The following is a 24,730-nucleotide window of genomic DNA, read 5'->3' as shown; positions in this document are numbered from 1 at the left end:
GGTGCAGTGACTTTGGTTTTCAAAAAACACAATGGACCAACACCAGCAGATGACATTGCACCCCAAATCATCACAGACTGTGGAAACTTAACACTGGACTTCAAGCAACTTGGGCTATGAGCTTCTCCACCCTTCCTCCAGACTCTAGGACCTTGGTTTCCAAATGAAATACAACACTTGCTCTCATCTGAAAAGAGGACTTTGGACCACTGGGCATCAGTCCAGTTCTTCTTCTCCTTAGCCCAGGTAAGATGCCTCTGACGTTGTCTGTGGTTCAGGAGTGGCTTGACAAGAGGAATACGACAACTGTAGCCAAATTCCTTGACACGTCTGTGTGTGGTGGCTCTTGATGCCTTGACCCCAGCCTCAGTCCATTCCTTGTGAAGTTCACCCAAATTCTTGAATCGATTTTGCTTGACAATCATAAGGCTGCGGTTCTCTCGGTTGGTTGTGCATCTTTTTCTTCCACACTTTTTCCTTCCACTCAACTTTCTGTTAACATGCTTGGATACAGCACTCTGTGAACAGCCAGCTTCTTTGGCAATGAATGTTTGTGGCTTACCCTCCTTGTGAAGGGTGTCAATGATTGTCTTCTGGACAACTGTCAGATCAGCAGATTGTGTAGCCTAGTGAACCAAACTGAGAGACCATTTTGAAGGCTCAGGAAACCTTTGCAGGTGTTTTGAGTTGGTTAGCTGATTGGCATGTCTCCATATTCTAATTTTTTGAGATAGTGAATTGGTGGGTTTTTGTTAAATGTGAGCCTAAACCATCACAATTAAAAGAACCAAAGACTTAAACTACTTCAGTCTGTGTGCATTGAATTTATTTAATACACGAGTTTCACAATTTGAGTTGAATTACTGAAATAAATGAACTTTTCTACGACATTCTAATTTATTGAGATGCACCTGTATATATATATATATATATATATATATATATATATATATATATATATATATATATATATAAATAAAATATTTTTTGCCAATCAGCTGTTCTCGTTTGCATTCATGTAACAGTGACTATATATATATATATATATATATATATATATATATATATATATATATATATATATATATATATATATGTGTGTGTGTGTGTGTGTGTGTGTGTGTGTGTGTGTGTGTGTGTGTGTGTGTGTGTGTGAGAGTAGTGCTTGCCTGTGCAGAATTGGCCGCCATGATGCCCGGGTTTTGTGGGTGGTTGCCAGGGCATTGCTATGCAGTTGCTTCGGTTTTCTACGTTTTTTTTTTAGCATGTTGCCATGCAGTTGCTAGGGTGTTCTGAGAGGTTGTTAGGCAGTCACTCACTGGCTTTTTGCCTGTTTTATTGTCCACTTGCTAAAAATAGCACACAACAGAAAAGTAATAGCACTGATTTGAGGTTCCATTCATGTCTGTACATGGGGTAAGGGGTTTGTTCAAACCCATCAGTATGAGTAACAGTAATAGTGACGCTTGCCTTATTAAACACCCTTAATCAGAACTAAATAAGCTGTTGACACAGATCCAGCCTGTTGTGCTCAAACTAATCAGGTGTTTTGTGCCTATTTATCTGTCTGTGAAGTCTGTGTTTTTTGTTGAACACCTGCCCTCCACGGATGACTTTTGATAATGTAACCCTGTCACTAAGTTATCAGTGTGTGCATGTGTGCAGAGCTGCAAGTGAGGAATTAACTTTGTGTCTGTCAGGGCATTAATTTTTAAAGACTGTGGGCATCTTTATGTCATCTCTTCTTACTGTCAGTTGTAAGGCGAGAGGGCAGGCTTGACGTCTCAGCACTAGATGATAGTAACAGAGGAACAGTAAAGGGTGAAAGGGCAAATACACATGCTCTCCTCCTCTCTGTTTCAAATGCTCGGTCAATGTGAGCTAAAATATACTCAGTTAAAGGAATAGTTCTGCCAAAATGAAAATTATCTCGTTACTTACTCTAATACTGTTCTTCTAAACCTGTGTTACTTACTTTCTTATCTGGAACACAAAAGGAGAATTTAGGGAGTATGTTAGTCTCAGTCACCATTCACTTTTATTGCATATTTTTCCATGCAGTGAAAGTGAATAGTAACTGAGGCTAACATGCAAAATGATAGTAGTGCCTTGGTACTTTTTTGTTAGTGGCATCAGTTGATCAGTCCTATTACAACATGTCATGTTATATCACATTGGCACACTAAAATGTTGGGTTTGATGGTTTTGCTGCATCTGTATACAGTAAAACTAATTACAGTTACGCTGTGTTGCTTATCGCTTAACTCTCTTTAAATTAAAATAATAAGTTTTAGCATCTGACTCACCATCAAGAAAGCATCTTGATTTTAGATTCTGGGCTCATTTGCATATCATAAGCTGATAAGATGGTCAATGAGAATGGGATGAATAATGAAAAGAATATAATAAATACATAAACATATAAATAGCTGTGCATTGGTTTGATCTCTTTAGATCTCTAACATCATATTTTTAATGTGACAGTGTCTTTAAAATGATCAAAAGAATAGTTCACCCACAATTAAATTCTCTTGTCATTTACTCACCCTCATGCCATCCCAGATGTGTATGACTTTCTCTTTTTTTTCTGCTGAACACAAATTAATATTTTTAGAAGAATATCTCAGCTCTGTAGGTCCATACAATGCAAGTGAATGATGACCAAAATTTGAACCTCCAAAAAGCACATAAAGGGAGCATAAAAGTAATCCATACGACTCCAGTGGTTAAACCCATGTCTTCAGAAGCGATATTATAGGTGTGGGTGAGAAACAGATCAATATTTGAGTACTTTTCGTAAGATAATTTCTCCTCCCTGCCCAGTAGGTGGCGACATGCACGAAGAATCCAAATAGCCAAAAACAAAAGAAGAAGAATGTGAAAGTGAAAGTGGAGATTGATGGTTACAAAGGACTTAAATATTGATCTGTTTCTCACCCACATATCATATCATATCACTTCAGAAGACATGGATTAAACCACTAGAGTCTTATGGATTACTTTAATGCTGCCTTTATGTGTTTTTTAAGCTTCAAAGTCCTGGTCACCATTCACTTACATTGTGAGGACCTACAGAGCTGAGATATTCGTCTAAAAATCTCTGTTTGTGTTCTGCAGAAGAAAGAAAGTCATTCACTTCTGGGATGGCATGAGGATGAGTAAATGATGAGAGAATTGTCATTTCTGGGTGAACTATTCCTTTAATGATGCTCTCGTGAACCCAAAATAAGCTCTCCATTGTTAGATTCTTAGTACTTTCATTTTGTCTTCACTTTTTTCCAGTTCAATCTGCCTCATGAAGAGGGAAACAATATGTGAGTGCCAGAGGTCACTGTCTCCAGAAAGGTCAGGTCAAAGGTCACTGGGTTTTGTTGGAACTCTAGAACAAACTTTTTACACATGGTTATTACAAAAGATAAGGTTTTGTGCATTTTGTTAAAGAGACTCATAATATTTACAGATTTGTTTTATTTATTTAAATCTTGGTGTGAAGTCACTTTTTTTAATAGTAATTCATACAACACTGAACAATCATAAACTGTATAGTTTTTGCTTGAGTTTCTGGCATATTACTTCTAAGCACATAGAACAAAGACCCTATTAATAGTCTTACAGATTTGATAATGTCCCGGAATGCATTATTAGACCACAAACAAGGAAATGTTCCAAAGCGTTACCAGAATCCAATCAACCTAATGTTTTCAAGTTCATCTTAATGAGCGTCCTAATGCAGTTTTCCATTGGGCTGGAAAGACAGACAGTTCACACCACAGCTGCACAGTTCATGGAAAAATTACTGTGCAAAATGACATCTTGATAATCATATATATCATGTATTTTAGCTTTTGGACACATTCATAGTGTTTATAAGTCCTATATCACATAATGGCATCTGTGAGGAGGACAGACAGACAGACAGACAACACCCTAAATCAACATGTGATCTCTCTACTTCCAAAAATAAGCAGTTGACAACTCATAGTCTTAAACATTTAGTGGCAAACGCTTTAGCGGGAACCTACACCCCAGCCCATTCTGGAACAATGGCATTCCCCCCCAAACCACTTCCATCAACCCCTCCCTTTGCTCTCGTTGTTATCCTACTATGGCAAATTCATGCTCATAAATATTAAAGAAGTCGTTCTGACGTTCCTCGGTAATGAGTCACCAGCGGTCTAGCGCTTAAACGCCAACGTCTGCCTTTCAGCAAATCAGATAGCTCTGGTTCTCGACCATCACGGTGCGTCATTAATATTCATGAAGCAATCCTTTCCCATAGTAGCATTGGTAAAAGCGCGTCTTGGGTTACGTGCTGACGCCAGATGTATATGAGCGCACGCGGCGGGATCTCTTTCCCTTTCAGCGCCATCAGAGCGGGAGTCTCTCGCTGTTCATTGCTGCATCTCCTCCTCGGACTCAACGCCACACATATCGGGCTTTCGGTAAGACCACACACCTCTGAGGGGGGTCTTTATCCGGGGTTAATAACACATTCAATAAAAATGAAGTCGTGTTTAGATGGTTTGAGCGGGATTTCAGGCGGGTTTAACCGACTGAATTGGACATTTAGCTCGCGAGCTAACCGTTAAGTCAGTCAGCAGCCATTCAGAAAGACTCCACTATGACGGAGATAAAAATGGCTGTTCGTGTTTAAACTATCTAGGGGTGGTTTAAATTCTACTCTGCAGTCTTAAAGTATTCTAATCATTGTAAAAGTCTTCAGTGGTAAGGGACATGGATTTCTGTATATAAAACACCCTGGTCTTCTCTTGTTTGGGGGGGGGGGTTGTTTAAAGGATGCTGGTCTGTTAGCAGCTTTAGCAGATGCATCTGTGGAGGAAACACGTGGTGATGTGGGACCGGGCCTGGTGGGGTTTCACCACTTTAGGCTGTCCTGTGGATCAGAACCCACGCAAGACTCACTGGACCAGCCAAAGATCGTTAACCTAGTTTTACGCCAAACAGCTCTTCTAAACACTGAGTTTGAGAATGCTTAGACATGACTGAGCATTGACATTTAGTGAACCTCTCTTAAGTAGGCATTTTTCATTGAGGCAATGTAATTATGAGCTGTTTATTGCATTTGTCTGTATAGCTTATTCATTTTCAGTGATGTATTGAGAGGTGTCACGTGGTTGAAAGGACAGGCACATTTCTATTGGGAAGGGTGTGTTTACATACCACTGTGTGTTTGGTTAATTCTACTTCCTTTTAACTTTGTTCAACCATTAATTTGTTCCCACCTGCATGGAAATATCAGGGAATCCTAAAATAGTGCTTTCCATACCAGGAAAATGAATGCAAGTCATAAAGGGATGTTTTGTGTTCAATACAAGTTAAGCTCAATTGAAGCATAATGTTGTTTACCACACATTGTCCCTTAAACAAAGAAAAAATCTGGGTTACAGTGAGGCTCTTACAATGGAAGTGAATGGGGCCAGCCACTGTAAATATTAAAATACTTACCGTTTCAAAAGTATGGATGAAATTACTCTGACGTCACACTGCAGGAAACCACAATGCAACAGATTTCAATGGTGGAAATAGGCAGTGCTGCAGTTTTAATAATCTTTTAACCTTTATAGAATGTAATAATGCCTTTTAATGCTAATAAAAGTTATTATAAAGGAATATCTATGGTTTACAGTGAAGAAATTATGTGGATTTCTGAAATATCAGCAAAACAAGTTTAGACTTGATTCAATGAACCTGTATGTTCATGTCAGACATGTTAACAGGTTGATGAATACACATTCTCACATGTGTAACACACTTCTAAAGCCTAAGAAATGTGATATATAAAAATAAAAACTACCACTAGACATGCAATATGTGTCTTAACTGCTTAAACTATTAACCTGCGTAAATAATATTTTACTTAAATACTGTGATCATATTTCATATCAAAACTTAATAACAGCTGTTTTGATTAAACAATATTATTTACTGCATTCAAAATAAATTAAAGACATAATTTTCACTGTGTGACATTATTTTTTATTCACGTATCTTTTCCGAAACAGTAAGTCTATTCACGGCGGCGGTGGAGACGGGTCCCGTTCCTCCCGTTATATCATATATTGGTTGTCTTGATCATCTAAGATAATCGTTAGATCATATTTGACTCCATATCTGTCACTGCGACAGCAGTTTGTGATTAGAGTTTGCGTAATTTCTTCATTAAAAAAAGTTAATATCCAACAACAGCTGCTAGTTGTGTCTAATAGAGCAGACGTGATAACAATGACGGTGACCCGTGAATTATTATCATCATCATCATTTATGTAAAATCCTGAGTTTTCCTGATGCAGTGATCTGGTGTAAATTTAAAGAAGCGCTTATCTCCAATAATCTGTTGGAAACGGTGTTTCAACCTCACAAACAGCACTTTTTGGGCAGTTTCAGCGCAGTTTGAGCGAAGCGCCCATAGACAGCAGTTCTTTTCTGGCCAACCAAAAGAACCCGGAAGGGGCGGAGCGTTTGTTTGTAAACGGTAACTTCATCTATAGCCACAAGACATAGACATAATGTGTTAACGTGATTTTAAAGTGATAAAATCGCCTACTAACCTTTTCTGTGTGAAGTTATATCCAATGCTAGAACTTCGTTGCCATGACGACATAATGCCATAAACCTTAAAACAGCAATTTAAACAACCTTACAGCTCAAATAATTCAGCTTTTACCAGAAGAATTCATGTAAGTGATTTTATAATATTACAAGTGTCACATTTCTGCCTTTTTAAATCCTCCAAAAAATTGGCCCCATTCACTTCCATTTTAAGTGCTTCGATTTTTGCGTTTTCTTTTTGTAAAGAAAGAGTGACTAATAGAAACGATTACGACAAATTAACATTATGCCACAAATGCTGTCGATTGAGCTTAACTTGTATTGAACCACGAATATTCCTTTTAAATCTTTCTTCTGAGCCATTTCCGCAATGACGGATTTCAAACAGCTGTCTGTCTCGATACAGAAAGAGAGCGGAAAAGATTAATCTCACTGCAGTGGATGCCATCACAGCGGTATCATGTCTTTGTTATTGATCTTCTACAACAGAAGAGCAGAAAAGGTTGAGAACATCCAGTCTGAAGCTCTTGAATGAAGTTGCTCAGTTCTCAGTACTGGAGGTCTGTGTGATGGTGTCAGAGTTAAAGACTTTATATTTGGAGGTGCTGGGTTTGGCCTGTTTGCAGCTAAATTACTTAATAGGCCATACACCACAGGGGCTGGTTTTGGAGCGTATTCATAGAATATGAAGTATCAAGATTATGTTTTGGTGGACGTCTGGTTTCTGATACAATTGTGCCACACAACTAAGCCTGATTTGCCGTTGTTTTTTCCCTCTCAAGTAAAACTTACTTGGTTGCTGTGAGACTTTTATGGTTGTAAATGTCCCTTTAAATGGACAATTAAACTTGTTCACTGACTGTCTCAATGACCGCAGTTAAGTGGGTAAGTTGTCACCTGACTGAGAAGTACATCACTAACCACATTTCCATCCAAGTTTTTTTTTGCGACAGATATATAGCTCATATATATAACCCAAATTATTGCTAAAATTTCACAAGTGTGGACATAATATTTTTCCGTTTAACTCTAGTGCATAAACTATGTCGGTACTTCAGATGTCATGAAAAACTGGTTTGGAAACACTTGATAGAGAGAGAGAGAATTTGATAGAATTTACACCAGTCGTTAAACTGTTAATCATGACGACAAGGTATGCATGCTTGAAAGCCAATTTATTGTACGTGAAGCATTACTCGCACTGTTATGGATTGGTATTAACGGCATACCTGCACAGATCTGATGCTGCAAACACATCTGCATCATGACATTTCCAGGAGTGCCAACACAAATATCTCGTATCATGCACCTGTCATCGACAAGTGCACGGGAACAAATGAATGGCCACTCTTTGATTAATTTAATCGTGGTAGACATCTGTTTATTTATTAAAGTTGATTTTCCACACCATTCAAAATAATAGACGGCAGTCATGGAATTAGCCCACAATACAAAAAACATATTTCTGTGCACAAAGATGTTTTAAATTCAAAATAAATACACAATACTAAGAGAAAAGCTTCAGTGTGCTTTTTAGGAACACTAACATATAGCCCAATTCTATACAATTATTGTTTAGTTTACTTTTGCAAAATTCCCTGTATTAAATTACCAAACGAATAAAGCATTAAATGAAAAAAAAAAAAATGAATTACCAAATTAAAAAAATAATATTGTTAGGCCTATTTAATTGCCTTTTCTTTATACAAACTTAAATGAGCCTTACCCTGATCTGTAGACGAGTTTCTCAGAATGTTCTACGCTTTTTTCAAGACTATAAACTATCAGAACTATTTGTCCAAACTATTTGAGTTCACATTCGGAAAATGAGCTTTTGAACATTTTAAAACCTTTAAATATTTTAAATCTAACCCTCTTTACCTCAGATCACATTTGCTGAGCTTCTTCAGAAAATGTAAATTGCTTTATGACACTAAAATTAATTTGAGATGACAATCAAGTTCAGTTGGTCATTAAAAGTTGCTGGACAAATATACGGGCCATAATGCAGTTGTGATGGCAATGCTTTAGATCAGATGATTGTTCTAAATAGCCTATTGAATATCAGGAATGTATCATATATGTAAACCCTGATATTGAACTGCATTAGTGTTTCTTTAATAGTTGTGCACAGCATATACACATCGATGGATGGTCCTTATAATAAGACTGAAAGTTTCCCCCATGACTTGGTGCAGGTTGCCAGCTTGAACAGGGCCATGACGATTCGCTTTCGGGTCGGAACCGGTGGCAACCTGCGATAGGTACAACATCAGGACCAATATTACAGTCCAAAGGGCAACAGCTCCATTTTGATTGCAATCCCTCCTCTTCTGATTGCAATGGGGGGGTAGAGATTAGGGACATCTGGGAGGTGAAAGGTACACATTTAGCAATACACACGCATTTCTATATGGAAACGGCTTAAGGGCAGATTTCTTATGCGATAAATCAAAACGTATGTGACAAAGTGTATTTTTAAGCATGACGTCATCACGCACACCATTTTTATCGATAAAAGGCCATTTGAATGGAAACAGGCAGAAGATGGGAAATGTAGCAATTTATTTATTTTTTTAAACATTTTCACTTTGTCCATTACAAAACAGTGTGACAAGTGGATGGAAACTAGGTTACTGACTGCGATTGGCTTGAGGCATTTTAATGCTGTTGTTGAACGTAATTGACAACATTAACATTTTCTCTACTTTCTCTTTAGGAAATAACTGTGAAACAAAATGGCAGATCTTGACAAGTAAGTGCTTGTTTGCCTATTAAAGAACAAAATTGTGCACTCTGTCTGTTAGTTTATCTTGATTATTTCCCCTCTTTCACAGCTTATACTGTTGACTCGTGAATTTGATTGAAGCCCATTCACATTCCCAGCTCAGTTCCCTTTATGCCTATTGTTTGTGGGGTTTTTATGCATTGGTTACTGCACAAAGGCATCTCTTGGCTGATTCTAGATCAGAACTACTACCTCAACATGATCTGTAGATCTGTGTGTTTCTGACCCTTCTATTTTCTGTGGAACCTGATCTGAGGTCAGCGACACTTGCTCTGCATGCCATCATGCTCAGTGTGGCATCCCAAGCATCTATGCCATGCCAAACGTGCCAATTCATCACCTCTCTGACTTGAGCTTCTAGGGCTACTATACACCTGTTGCTTACCACAAACACTTCCTGTTTCTTCAGAGCTGGATTTTTATCTCAACTGTGATGTGACGACAGCTAGATGTGGCTCAGATCTTGCAGATTGATTTAGCTGAAATGTTTGAGTGACAGCTCTAGGCCTCATGCAGCCTTTAATGCTGAAAACAGAAGCTCTCAGAAATGTTTGAATGTTGGATAAACCTGACCGAACATTAAAGCAATGGTTCACCCAAAATAAAAAATAAAGTCATGTTTTTCCAACCTTGCATGACTTTATTTCTTCTATTGAAATCAAGGTGGATTTTCACTCTTTTCCCATATAATAGAAGTAAAGTGGGACTGGGGCTGTTAAGCTCCAAAATGGGGAAAATATATATATGTGTGTGTGTGTTCCATGGAAGAGAGAAAGTCGTGTGTTTTTGAAGTGACCTGAGATTATAAATGACCTTGTTATGGTGTCTGTGATTGTCCAACTGACTCACACACCTCTCTCTCTCTCTCTTTGATTTTGCAGTAAAGAGCAGACTGAAATGGACCCGGCAGATATGGAAGATGTTGAAGAGGTGGAGGAAGAGGAGACTGGGGAAGATAACAGTAAAGGTATATCACCTTTGACACGTGTCTAACTTGCACTTAATTCCGGCACATACCACTGAATGTTGCTTGCACTTAAATGTTTCTTGTTTCCTGTCTGCTTCATCAATTTGAATGACCAATCAGTACAACCAGACAGAACTGTCACAGTGATGCACAGTTCATGGACTAATAATATTTGATGTGATTTTCATAAATGTGTTTGTCCAAAAATGATTCACAAAGCATTTGTACTTAACTGCAAAGAAATAACTTTGTTTGGCTATAAAGGTGGCATGGTGAAAAGCAATGTTTGATCCAGTCTATTTAACTTAATTAAAAACATGATAATAAACGGCATTATACAACTAAAATATTTATGGAAAAGTGACTCCATGTCCATAAGCTGTTATCAACGTCAAGAATTTAGGTTAAAATGTATATGAATGTGTAGGGAAATGTTTTATATTTAAGGTGCTGTGATTGGTTACCATTTCTTTTAGGTTTTCACCATTTTAATCATACATGATTATATGAAGAATTAAAATGAGTTGTCAATTTCATGCCAACCTCATGTATCTTAGTTTTTTCCCAACAAAATGTTATGCCACACAGAGACAAATGGGAATGCTTTTGGGTGATTACTCATATGTCACAATGAATCGTTTTCAACCAGTTCACTGAAACGTCTGATCGAACTGATTTGCTTAAATTAATCGGACTAAAATGTCACCCCCCTCCTCCATCATGGCTTAAACTGTTTTTGCGTTGTCAAATTTCGAGTCTCTTTGGTCTGATTCCCTGCTGTAGAGGGGAATTAAATGCATTCTGTCTCATGGATTCTTATCGCTGACACACACACTGTCAGTCGGTCACAGATTGTGCTACCCCTTTTTGTGTTGGGTAACACGATATTAATCCGTAACCTCCATGACCTTAACTGTGTTTAGCAGCTGGCCAGAGCAGTAGGAGGCCATCAGGCGGAAGCGTTCCAGTATTAGTGCTGGCAAAAGATTGTTTAATATTGAATAATACCAGCATTACTGGCTTCAGTGGCTGCGGTAACCTCGGTCACACAACTGACCTCGCTTTGCCACAGTTTATTTTTGGGAGACAAATACCATCTTCTTTGGTCCTCTGTGAAGGTGCTTTTTGTTTTGGCTCATGATGAGCTGATTTTATTTTGATAGGAGATGGGTTAATATTGTTACTTTTCTGTTTCAAAACAATTTGTTATGTAGGCCTAGTTCTTAATTTCATTGGTTTGGAAATTGTAAACCAGTACTTCATTTTTTCTGTACAGTGGTGCTGCACTGCTACTAGATTTACTGAGCCATGGCAAAAACATTTAGCCGAGTAGTGAGAACACAGTGGGAATTGAATGTGCCGTGAAAGACTTGCAAAATAATACAGTAAATTAAAACAATAAACAGACAACACATATTTCTATTGCCTTGGCCTCGCTGGTTCCTAAACTACCAATATAAAAGAATCGCCAAAGAAATCATAAAGAAACTGAAATCTAGAATTGTTAATTCCTTTTGATTTCCATCCCTAATCACAGATTAGTGGTCCTCAATTTGATTTGTAATATTTTCTGCTGTGAGTGCGAGTAATGTCTGACACTGGTTGATGTTTCTGTTTGCTCTTGTTTTAGCACGTCAGCTGACGATGCAGATGATGCAAAACCCTCAGATCCTCGCAGCGCTTCAGGAAAGGTTGGACGGGCTTGTGGGATCTCCCTCAGGGTACATGGAGAGGTATGAAAACAGGCACAGTCAGAGCCTAAAAGCCTTTAGGCATCCCTAAATTGCACCATAATGCTGAATTCTTCTCACACTATGATTGAGACAGTAATGAATCATGCTCATTACTTATTGTTTCACCACATTTGATCTGACTGTGCAATATACTTTTTGTGACTGTGTTTTTGGTGTCTGTCCAGCTTACCAAAGGTGGTGAAGCGACGTGTTAATGCCCTTAAAAACCTCCAGGTCAAATGTGCCCACATTGAAGCAAAGTTCTATGAAGAAGTCCACGAACTAGAACGAAAATACGCCGCGCTGTATCAGCCTCTCTTTGACAAGGTGAGAATTTAGTGCTTCATGACACAGTTATGGTCTTTATTTTGGTTTTCCAGAATGAGAAGATAATTGTATTCTTGGAAAAGGTGTAGTTTTAGATGGATCACTTTTGTTTTTTTTTGTTTTTTTTGTTGTTGTTTTTTTGTTTACCTCAGTGTCTGCATTTCACATTCAAATGCATGCAGGGGGTGCCGTATGCTAAAGCTGTAGTAAGCTGGATGTGCCGTATCTTTAAGCTGTAGTATTGAATTGCTGCTTCAGCATTTGCAACTGCAGCGAACACCCTTTGTTCTGTGCTGAAAGACTGGTCAATCCAGGACACAAAAGACAAATGGCAGCCAAATGAGCGTCTTACAGAAAATAAAACTTGAGCTGTAGCTGTTTATTCCCCCCTCTCACAGTGGAGATCAGCTCCTGCTGTGGTGTCTACGAGACTTGATTAAATGTCAGGGCCAGTTGTGTTCACACGTTTTCAACATATGAAATGTACTGGGTTTAATTGGCGGAAACTATTAGAATCTGATAGGCAGTAACCAGTGTGAATATAGTCCTTTTGCATAGTTACTTATTTTATCATAATCATCAGTCTTCGTGGTCCGTTGGCATGGTGTCTCGGGCTGAGACTAATACTTTTGACTTTTTTTGTTTTTTTTTGTTCTTTTTTTAATTTATAAAGACAATGTATGGGAGCAAAGACTTCTGATTTCTAAACATGGCTGAGAAATTTTTTTTAATGTTTGTCTTTTCAGCGGAGTGATATCGTGAGAGCAGCATACGAGCCCACAGATGAGGAGTGTGAGTGGAAGCAAGATGAAGAGGAAGAGTTGACCGTAAGTAAGCAGGTACAGGTGATCCATACCTGCATGCTCTTGATATACCAACTCATTATCAAGATATAACACACCAATGGCTTTATATGTCCTTACCTGGTGTCTAAAACTCTTTTGTTGCACTGATTTTTTTTAACAGTTAGCAGAATGTTTTGTATTGAAATTTTGACTCCCTTTGTCTCTTTCAGGAGGAAATGAAGGAAAAGGCCAAAGTTGAGGAAGAGAAGAAAGACGAGGAGAAGGAAGACCCTAAAGGAATCCCAGAATTCTGGCTCACAGTTTTCAAGAACGTCGACCTACTCAGTGAAATGTTGCAGGTAGAGAGAGAACACCAAAACAGCAGCACATGAGGGATGGATTGTGACAATGAGTGTTCAAAGCAGGTCATGCAATGTGGGTATTTGCAGCAAGATTTCGTGCTTTGGAAAAATGGTAGCTGGTGATTGCTGCCATCTAGTGGTAAAGAAGAGCACCTTAAAGCTTGTAAAGTTCAAGTTGTGGGAAACGTGAAGATTCACATCTAAAATCCATAATGACATGTTTTCAAAAATGTATTTGATACATCATAGTTTAATTGGAATGTTGTTTTTATTGGATTACATTTTCATAAAAAGATGCTACGCTTAAGTAATTTTATTTATTTTTTTGTCTTCAACATTCTTGGAGTAATATGATGCTTTCTTTTGTCCAGGAACACGATGAACCAATTCTTAAGCACTTACAAGATATTAAAGTCAAATTCTCTGATGCAGGCCAGCCGATGGTGAGTCTGAAAGTTGATGTCTTCAGTCTGATGATTTAAATCTCACAGTTCCCTCACTGCTCTGTGTGTTTGGCTCTCTTTTAGAGTTTCACGTTAGAGTTCCACTTTGAGCCCAACGATTTCTTCACAAACACAGTTCTGACCAAGACCTACAAAATGAGGTCTGAGCCAGATGAGTCTGATCCATTCTCCTTCGACGGGCCAGAGATCATGGGCTGCACAGGGTAAGACTCTGTGTTTGTCTATGTGTGTGTCTGACTCGCATCTTTATGAAATTCCTGCCGTTTAATAACAAAAAGCAGTTTTGCAGAGCTAATATGATGCCTTCAGTAGTGTGCTCTGTAAGCTTGATGACTAGCTCACACATTTGCTCTTTTTGGTTCCCTCTCCATTTATGTTCAGGTGCACGATCGACTGGAGTAAGGGCAAAAATGTCACATTGAAAACCATCAAAAAGAAACAGAAGCACAAGGGTCGTGGTACAGTGAGGACGGTCACCAAGACAGTCCCCAATGATTCATTCTTCAATTTCTTCTCTCCGCCTGAAGGTAGAAAACCTTCAAGAATCACCACTGAACTGATTATTGTCTGTACACAGCAAGTTTGGTGACGTGTTAACATTTTTGTAGTGCCGGTTCAATAAGATACAATTAAGTTATATGTATCATGAAGATTATTTACTGGTTGCAAAATGTTGGTGCTGATTGTGATGGTTTGACCACCCAAGATAATCTATAGTTTCTTTACTCTTTCAGTTCCAGAGAGTGGTGAACTGGTGAGTGAATGTCAGCATTTGTCTATTTTAAGAATATTGGTTAACCTTCCAGCTTATTCCATTAATGTTGGTCCCCCCTTGAGGCTTTTCAGTATTTACACAGCCTTGTTAATGTGCAATTTAATATACATTTGATTACATATTGTGTAAGTGTGATTATGGCATTGAAACCCGTGTTGATTATAGATTAGTATGTGATGTTTTTGCTTTGCTGTGTTCAGGATGAGGACTCCGAGGCCGTGTTAGCTGCAGACTTTGAGATCGGTCACTTCATCCGCGAGCGCATCGTGCCCAGGGCGGTTCTGTACTTCACAGGGGAGGCTATCGAAGATGACGATGATGATGTGAGTGAAAGGGAACACATCCTCTGTCTGGTAGTGAGCTGTTATGATTTATTTGCAAAGATCTGACGTCTGTTTGTTTTGGTTTTAGTATGATGAGGAGGGAGAGGAAGCTGATGATGAGGTGAGGATCTTCTGTCTTTCTGTTCCTCAGTCCCTCTGATTTTCATTGACCATTTGTGTCTTAAGGATGGGTATTTTACAGGGACTTTGTGGTGGAGTACTCTAACCCCCGCCATTAAAAATGTAATCGATTACATGTAAAGTTAAAAATAACAAGTATGACATGTACATGAAACTTATATTTTGTTTTATTAACAAATGTTATCAGACTTGCCAACCTGTACGCATTTTGTGTAGCAGGTACGCATTTTGACATCAAAGTACGCTGGTACGATTTGTCACTCTAAACTACACAAAAAGCTGGTGATGCCTTTGTGTTCAATTGTGTACGTGCAGTACTCAAGTCTTACAGCAAGAGGCAGCTGCGTCTAGTCTGCCGAAAAGCAAAAGAAGAAGAAGAGTTTGACCAATCATAGCGCTGGGTTCATTCCCCCGAATATCAAGTGGGGATGATTGACAAATGCGTAATGCCAGTCATTTCAAGAGACAGGTTTTATCCCTCTCGTTCCCCCTCCTCATTCCGTCTGGCTGGTTCCTCAAGTGAGGACGGTGCTTTTAACTCCTTTGCAAAGGTAAACAGGCTGGGGTGGATGTGGAAAGTTGAAATTGTGAACTGAGTTAACGCATTCCTGCCAACCTTGGGAAAATATTTAACGTTAGTAACGTTAGCCTAACATTATATAATTTGCAAGCTAGCTTGCTTGTTCACCAGGCATTTAAGTTGGTAGTAACGTTAAGTTATATGGTCGGTGTGTCGCAGATTGTTAAACGTGACATTTCATAGTACCGTATTCATTATTATTGCAGGCAAACTCATCACCGTAATGAGAGGAGCAGATCATGGCAGGATTTAAAAAAAGCAAGTGCACATGCCGCATAAATAACGTTACCTAGAAATTTACTGGGAGGTGTATGTGTGCCTTGCAGTTAAAATAAACATGACATCAGATTAGGAGGAACTGGCAGGGAGAGAGAGAGAAGCAGACCTAAAAAGAAGCGAGTCTATGCCCCCCAGAAGTTCCTCACAAAGTATCAGGAGCAATGACTGTGCCTCCACCCCTCAAAACTGCCAAATCATGCATTTTGCACATTGTGCAATTATGATTTTTACGTTAGCCACCAAGGAGCTTCAGGTAATAATGTAGCTAAACCTCTAGTTTCAAAGGCCTACATTCCTAGATAATTTTTTTTTAATTGAATAGGCTAAATATTTTTCATTAGGCCTATATGATGTGTGCCTATATAAGCGGATTCAATTATTTAATTATTAAATAAAATGGAAATCCTGAACAGAAACTTGGGTTTTATTCATAATTGACAGTGTTTTACATCACAACATAAGTTTCTGTAAATACTTGAAAATGAAAACGTTACAATATACAAAATAAATTATTTCCATTTTTATTAAATAATCAAATGCAATTCACTTATGGTTATAAGTTTAAGCACACATATCATACAGTGAAATATTAATCAATGGTTTTAAACAGGTGTACTGAAACTTTTGACTTTCACTGTATATTATAATATAGCCCAATGCAGTGCAAGTGAGTAAAAGATTGAGTTCTAAATAATATATGATTGTATTGTTTTCTTCATAGCCGATTTATAACTTGATATGGCGGTGAGTGGGGAATGACCATGTGCAAAGCGAAGTGGTGCAAAAGCATGTGAACGAAGCATTGCACTATTGTGGTACTCAGTATTTTCCTAAGGTTAGCAGGTCTGTGTTATCAAGAACTGTTTCAAATTAAGCAAACTTAGACTAACTTTGCTGTTCTTTTTTGCAAAAAAAAAAAAATAATTAAATGAACTGTGCATTTTAAAAGTTTTTTTTTTTTTTAAATGACAGTAAAAAAACATATGCCCTCACCCAAACTCCGTGATATCTTCTCTCAACAAACAACTCGACGACATATATCCACAGCGCCCCCCAGTGGACTCAATTGTAACTGCACAATTTGCTAAGCGATTCAAAGGGAAAACGGAACAATTCAGTGTTGCTCACGGCAGGCGAATGCGCAAAGGAAAATCAGTTTGCGATATTAGAGTACTGTTTTTAATAGTCGAATAGCTGGTGCAGAGCGAGTACTCGATTAGTCGATTACTTGTGCACATCCGTAGTGTCTTTGTTTATATATGAACTGGTGTGTTTGTGATTGACAGGAGGGTGAAGAGGAGGCAGATGAAGAAAATGATCCAGACTATGAACCCAAGGTAAGATGGATCTCCTCCACTGCTCCTCACTGTGGCAGGAGTCAGTCTGAAGAACACATTCTTTCAGCTCCACTCATGCATCTCTGCATCTCTGTCTCTCCCTCAAATGAAAATTATTCTACTTACATTTTTTAAACACTTTATTCACTGCTGCCTTTGATCCATTTCTTGGGAAAAATGTATAGGGTGTTTTTAATGGGGAAAATACATTTCAGTTTTTGCATGCTGCTGTGTAGGTAAAATAATGTAGTATTCCTGACACCTATGAACAGCAGTTTGGTGTCTGTATTTGACATTCTACTGACTGTCAAAGTGCCAAAATGTAGTGCCTAGTTGCAACAAACCCCTCAAGTTAAGTATATATTTATCCCACTGAGAAACTGGATTAGGAAATATTTTGTATTTTATTTTTATGGATCAGCTATATAGCTCTGTGATGAAGGCAGCACTGCTTAAAGTCGTTTAGCATCTTAGCAGGTTGGACAATGATTCCAGGGGATTTTCTCACAAACATCTCTTTAGCATGCCAACATTTTGCCTGTGCAGATAACTAATGGACCCTTTTCACACATTCGGGTTTGCAGAGTGGAAGTAGATGCATAGCAGGGTAAACGTGAATGGTGGCGAATGGGGGACCACAGAAAATTACATTGTTGCTTACCCGTTTGCTCCAACCACAAAATAAAAAATCAACTATTACACTTTCACAGCTTTGAAAAACAAGATAAATATAGAGCGCGCTGGATAACTGCAGTAAGAAGTGAGAAATGGGCAGTTTTCTATCACTCCCTCAGCAGTTCTGTTAGACACTTGCAGCTGTGCTGACTCGTTTTTTTAAAACTTCTTCCAGGGTAATATAATACAAAGTACAATGTTATAAATTTACACGAATTGGTAATATAAAAACGCTTACTACATTTACACTGTCATAACAGGTCTGTGAAAAGGGTCTATCGTACACAGTGAATATAGTGAATAGTCATTTAGGATATCCGGTTAAGAATAGTTTTCTGCCTGTTGCACTATTTTTGAAAGCAATTCATGTTAATTTTCTAGAACTCTGGCACCTTGTGAGTTCCTCTCTAAATTTCTCCTCACTAGGTATAAATGGTGTCTATAGTAACCCTGCCCTGGTAGGTAACGCTCATAAATTAATGTATCCCTCCCCGTTCATCCTGTTTCCTCCCCATCATTTCACCCCATTTCCACACTAATAACTAACATGCTCATCTGTTGTTTTTTTTCTCTATAACCATAGTGCATTGCCATTTAACATCTGTATTGTTTTTGGTTGTTTAAGTATCTGGTTTACTCTGCAAATTAAAACTCTGATTTACTTGTCCCTGCTGGAGTCTTTTCACACTGCCTCAGGTTGGTTGACGTGGGGGAAAAGACCAGCTGCACTTGTTCTGTAATTTCATTGGTGGAACCCAGCTCAGTCATTAATGTGCCATCCCGCAGTGTGTGGCAGTTTAATTTGATTGGCTGAAGATATTCTGATGCCTGTTTCCATGAATGCATTTGTGTGTGTGTGTGTGTGTTTGATGGAAATCGACCTCAATAGGCTATCAGACTGTTAAATTGTCTGGATTAAAAGGCCATCTAATATCATATGTAAGGTGTGTTGGGCTTTTATTTGTATCAAAGTTTAAGGTCTTGACGCACTCAAAGCCCTGTTTTTAAAGGAAGGGGATACATTTTGAGGTGTGAACCAAGCTGCTTGGTTTGTATTTAAGCCGGAATACAGCGTAAAATCAGAATTGACCCAATTTACTTAGTTTCTGCACTGAAATATATATATATTTTACTAAAAAGGCTACATATATTAAGTAAATTCAACTTAATTAGCTTAATGGCCCAATAAGTTCCATTTGACCAAACAAACATGCTTAAATTATTCAAGTGCAAGGGTTTATGGGTATCCCCCACAACCTCAGTTTCTGTACTTAAGTACTTAAAATCTTAAATGTATGAATTTTAAGCCAAAGAAGTTAATCACAATAAATTATTTACTTTATATTACCAATTTAAGTTCACCTTATAATTGATTTTGTGTTGAACACCTTAATGCAAATTAAGTCAAGCTAAAAATTTTATAAATATTTGCGTTTCTGAGTATTAGCAGTTTTATTTTCATACATGGTTGAGTATTTTTTTTCAGTGTGGTCAGACAGACTCGTCAGTGCACGTTATTCTAACAGAAGTTTGGCATAATCTTTCATCAAAATGAAAAGATTTTCTCTGCCTTTTGAAGACCTTTCTTTGACATAACCTGCATGGGCGGTGACACATATTACCCAACGATATCATAGCCACTTCACGGTACAATCAAATCCAGACAAGTAAAATGAGGCTCTGCCCTTTATTTATTGCTTAAAGGGATAATTCACCCCAAAAAGTACATTTTTCTCATCATTTACTCATCCTTATGATATCCCAGGTGTGGATGACTTTCTTTCTTCACCAGAACACATTTGGAAAAAAAAAAAAAAGAAAGAAAAATCTTTCCACTCAGTAGGACCTTAAAATGCAAGTGGATGGTGATCTGACTTTCGAAGCTCCAAAAATCACAGATAGTCAGCATAAAAGTCATCCATACGACTCCAGCGGTTAAACTAACGTATTCTAAAGTGACACGATCACTTTTGGTGCGAAAAAAGATCAATATTTAAGTACTTTTTAACATTGCTTCTGGTCAGCAACTGTATGAGCATTCACAAGAGCGGCAAGTTCACGTGGTCACTTGTGTGACGTATTCGCGTTGGCATGTTACGGACGTAATCTCATCTTTCTCTCCTTTGAGACATCCAGAATGAGCACACAAACGCAACATTGTGAGTAAACGAACAGATACAAATACAGATTAGGGATGTAACGGTTTCAAGGTTTCACAATATACCTCTGTTTTAAAACAGACGGTTATCATACCGTTGAAATCTCTTTGTTACATTCGACTGTCACTTAATTTTAAAGTTGACATGCCGGTGTCACGAGCGCAGTGCATCATGAGCACATCAGGAGTGCAGCATGAGCGGAGCGCATCATACAGACAAATCCGACCCTGAACCGACCTTTATTTCCACCACCAAAGCAGTTGAGTCCGCTGTCTGGGATTACTTTGGGTATGTTAAAGACCCACGAAGCACCATCAATGTTGATGGTTACCCAGTCTGTAAAGTTTGTTGCAAAAAAGTATCTGCTCATGTGGGAAACACTTCAAACCTTAACATTCACAAATGCTGCAAACTGATTTAAGCACTTGTTCAACATTACGATGTGCCAGCTGTTTGTTCATTTGCCTAAGTGCAGCGCAACAGTTAGCCAACAATGTGTTTGATACTACTAATAATATGTTTTACTTGTAAAACATAGTACTTAAATAGGGTTTGTAGGTTTGTCTTTTGGTGTGCAGGAAATTGACATTGACAATATGCATGCAGGAAATTGACAGTGAAACTGTGGCAGAAAATAGACAGTATTGGACAAAATGACAAATAAACTGCAAATTAATAATATATTTTAGTAGATATTGTTTAGAATTAAACAATCACAAATGCAACAAATTACTGAATGCATGCAAATGCATATTTGAAGTGTTAATCTGGGCAATAATCATTACAAATTTTTACAATTACATTTCATAAATCATAAAATAAACTTTTTTTAGTTATAATCATTTGACACTGTACATTTGCCTAAAAAAACATATATTATTCTTTCACCTGTTTGTCTTTACCATGTCGGATTAAGATAGTGTCCTGATGTTCAAGATCAAAAGTTAAAGGATAAAATTTGAAGAAATCCAAAATTAAGTTCAAGAATTGCTTATAACTTAAATATTTCTGTTTCACCTAATCAGACATATTTCATAACCAAATATTAAACTGCTAATAATATTATCAATGCACCTCAATACCGTGATACCGTAAAATGGTGGTAATTTTTGTGACTGTTATCATACCGTGAAAATGTCGTACCTTTACATCCCTAATACAGATCTAAACCAAAACCAGCAAAGCTTCTGTACAGTGTTCTTCCTCCATTGTAAACAGCACTGCTCTTCCGGGTGTGATGCACGTGCGTCAGTTCTCGCGTAAACATGCCAATGCGATTACGTCACATGGGCATGCTGCTGACTGGAAGCGATTCTTTATAGTTAAGTACTTGAATATTGATATTTTTCACACCGAAAGCGATCGTGTCGCTTTAGAAGACTGGATTCGAATGCAGTGACGATGCTGACTTATTTTTGGAGCTTCAAAGGTCTGATCATCCACTTGTAGGACCTACTGAGCTGAGATTTTTCTGTTTTTCTTCAAATGTGTTCTGCTGAAGACAAAGTCATACACATCTGGGATATCATGAGGGTGAGTAAATGATGAGAGAATTTTCATTTTTGGGTGAACTATCCCTTTAATATTCTTTATTATTTGGAAATGTGCCACATTACAATGGAAGCCTGTTTCCACCACATGGGGGAATAAAAAAAAATCAAACTGAGTCATAATTATAAGATACTTTGTCATATTTATGAGACAAAGCTTAATAGTCATTAGATTAAAAGTAATAGTTTTGAATCAATTACGAGATTGAACCTGATTCATAGTCATATTTTTGATAGTCGAAATGGAGATGACTTAAATCATATTTGAGAGTTAATAATTAAATTGAATCTGTTTCAGTCTTTTGTGTCAAAATTGAGTAGATAATGAAATCATAATTGTGAGATTTGAAAGTCAATGATCATAATTATGGCAGTCAAATATGAGAAGTCACTGAGTTTTTTCCCCCCCTGAATTTTTAGATTAAATGTCATTGTCTTGGTACCTTAATGATTTACCAAAGTAGTTTATTTATTTATTTATTTATTTTTATTCCCATTTGGTCAAAACAGGCTTCCATACATCACATTTGAAATGAGTGCAAATGCTGAACCCTTTTTGTAAGAGTTGCATTTTTTTTAATAAATTTCTTTTGGTGCGTTACAGAAGGATGCCAACCCCCCAGAGGAGTGCAAACAGCAGTGATGGCGGTGCCCACTTCCTTCAGGATCCTCTACACCGTAACGGCTTCAGACAAACATAGTTACCGCCTTACAATGTTTTGTATTTTTCTTGGTAGAAATAATTAAAATAAATCAATAAAATGGTTTCAAGATTTTTGTTACAAAAAAAACAACCTCAAATTGGGAGCTGATGCTCATGACACATAGAATTTTACTAGACCGGTTTCTTTTTCTCTGTATAAATAGTTATAAAGCAGAAAATACCTTAAAGCATGACATTTGTTTCTTTACTGCTAAACTGGTTGGGTTCTCTTAAAGTCTTTTGTATTGCTCTTAGACAACAGCTGTGGAAAGACTGTCCAGAGGTAAGGTTTACAAGAAAATGTTCACCATACATGTCCTGTGTGATTCCTTTATGCTTTGTGCAACCAAAGCGGCAGCATCTTTGCGACGCAGACTGACGTTTGTCCCAGCAGGGTGGCACGAAGGTGCTTTTTCGTTTGTTGAAGCCCATAACTGCCCCCTGATGCAAAGCAGGACTAATTCTCCGTTAACATTCCAAAAAGCTTTTATTTCCTTAAGAAAATCGGTTCTAAATGGTTGTGCTTGGAGAATAATTTACAATCTGTTAGCAAAGTTTTGTTTATCTGGTAGAAACGGATCATTTCTGACAGAAAACTGACGGCTGACCAACATTCCACATCCATGTGGAAAGTGTCGTACTTCAATAGACGTTCTGTTGCATGACTTGTTTTCTATGAGCACTTTGTATGTTTGTCATGTATCAGTAGCTTCTTTTTCAAATGGCTTGTTGTTGAGTAGTCCACATTCCCCCAAAGACCAGTTTACAAGCCCTTAATGTTAAACTGGCTCTTTGTCAGTCAGGTACACGCAACGTCAGCGCACCTCTTTGGAATGCACTTTGAATGATTCAACAGAACCCCAAACAACCTCCATTGGACGATAAGGCTCGGAATGAGAGAACCTGATTGGAGGAGCCAGTTTTGTGTGATTGGTTGATTTTGAGCTTGGCCCTGAGTGATGTTTGTTGAGTAGTTTGTGGCAACATACCACCTTCTGTTTGGCAGGTCTATCACTGTGAAGGGGCGCATCTGAGTTTGTGCGTGCGCACGTACGTGTGTGTGTTTGTACACTGAGGAACGTCTTTAGAGGTCTCTTCCTCGTAGCCCAGCAGGACAGGAATGAAGCCGAAAGAGCAATATTCCCACCGAGTTCCCAAACACTGCAGTATTCCCATGTTCTGTGCACATGTCTAGCACAGACGGTTTGTGCAGTCGATTTAGTTCTGTCTGAAGCAGGTTGAAGCAGCAGGGGTTTCTGTTCCCCCTCAGCAGCTGTTGTCAAAACAAAATGCCATGCTAAAAAATACTAATGTACTCAATAACTGTACGTGGATGTATATTCATCAAATAAATTGGTAAAATGTGCAAACCTTGGTCTCATTGTCTGTCTTTGTGTAATTGAAATGGGTGTTAAGTTGGACTTAAATTAGACAAGCCATTACTACAGGGAGTTTGTGATAGTTACTGACAATGGTAAACACTGTGTAATATTGTCAAAATAATGTATTAACTTTGTAATATGTTATACAGTTTTGTTCACCATACAGCTGATTTAAGGATCTTAAATTCTTACCTTTTGCAATGGAATATAAGTTTCATAATGGAAAAGTTGCATATTTCTGTGGGTGATTGGCCTCAATTTTCATGATAAATGTGGTCCAATAAGTGAATGTTTTGAACGCTACCTGATGATTCCACTTGGTGGCATCATTGCGTTTCAATTCCCCAAGTGTTCAAATTTGACCACTCAAATAATTAAGTTTGGTTTCCTTTAATCGACCGGCCATTTTCTTTGAGAAATTCTAATATCTTTAAATATGAGAAATGCCAGGGTGAACAACTTAAATTATGCATATTGTTGGGAATTAGAGGCCACGTAAAATGGCTTTTAATGCAAATCTGAACTCCTGCAGACAAAAGCTAGATAGCTTGGTCTATCTGCAGTCCTGACCGGGTTCGAATTGAGAATGTGTGGCACATTATAAAGTGAACAATATGGCAACAAAGGCCCTGTACAGTTGCGCAGCTGAAGATCTGCATAATGGATGAATGGGGACAAATTCTGCTTGCTGAACTTAACAAATGTGTGTCTTCAGTACCCAAATGCTTAAGGGTGATTAGAAGAAATGGTGATGGAAGTGAATGGAGCCAATCCGTAAATGTTTTAATACTCACCATTTCATATGTTTAGCCACTAGACGTAAACAATAC

At 38.0% G+C, this 24,730-nt stretch overlaps 1 protein-coding gene across 3 annotated transcripts; it reads left to right on the top strand.

The window, feature by feature from the left end:
- Positions 1–4,311: 4,311 nt before the first annotated feature.
- LOC127436534 (nucleosome assembly protein 1-like 1) lies at positions 4,312–23,888 on the top strand. 3 transcript variants are annotated; one of them, XM_051690801.1, is made up of 16 exons: positions 4,312–4,442; positions 9,290–9,325; positions 10,240–10,325; positions 11,956–12,058; positions 12,244–12,385; positions 13,132–13,224; positions 13,401–13,529; positions 13,904–13,975; positions 14,060–14,199; positions 14,378–14,523; positions 14,731–14,750; positions 14,972–15,094; positions 15,183–15,215; positions 17,381–17,431; positions 18,533–18,564; positions 22,420–23,888. In XM_051690801.1, exons 2-15 carry the CDS (start codon positions 9,309–9,311, stop codon positions 18,536–18,538), a joined length of 1,161 nt encoding a protein of 386 aa, XP_051546761.1. In that variant the 5' UTR covers positions 4,312–4,442; positions 9,290–9,308; the 3' UTR covers positions 18,539–18,564; positions 22,420–23,888. The 3 variants fall into 3 exon arrangements, with proteins under 3 accessions (XP_051546761.1, XP_051546760.1, XP_051546759.1); XM_051690800.1 differs by lacking the exon at positions 18,533–18,564 and having other exon boundaries at positions 13,132–13,212; XM_051690799.1 differs by lacking the exon at positions 18,533–18,564.
- Positions 23,889–24,730: the final 842 nt, after the last annotated feature.

Source organism: Myxocyprinus asiaticus, chromosome 47, assembly GCF_019703515.2.
Source record: "Myxocyprinus asiaticus isolate MX2 ecotype Aquarium Trade chromosome 47, UBuf_Myxa_2, whole genome shotgun sequence".
NCBI classification, from domain to species: domain Eukaryota; kingdom Metazoa; phylum Chordata; class Actinopteri; order Cypriniformes; family Catostomidae; genus Myxocyprinus; species Myxocyprinus asiaticus.
This window is presented reverse-complemented; position numbering and strand designations above follow the sequence as displayed.

Bases quoted from the DNA above. Each gene is read 5' to 3' on its own strand.
- LOC127436534 (XM_051690799.1), top strand. The intron at 14,751-14,971 runs GTGAGTGAATGT...TGCTGTGTTCAG, and splicing joins TTCCAGAGAGTGGTGAACTG to GATGAGGACTCCGAGGCCGT. The intron at 15,095-15,182 runs GTGAGTGAAAGG...TTTTGGTTTTAG, and splicing joins TCGAAGATGACGATGATGAT to TATGATGAGGAGGGAGAGGA.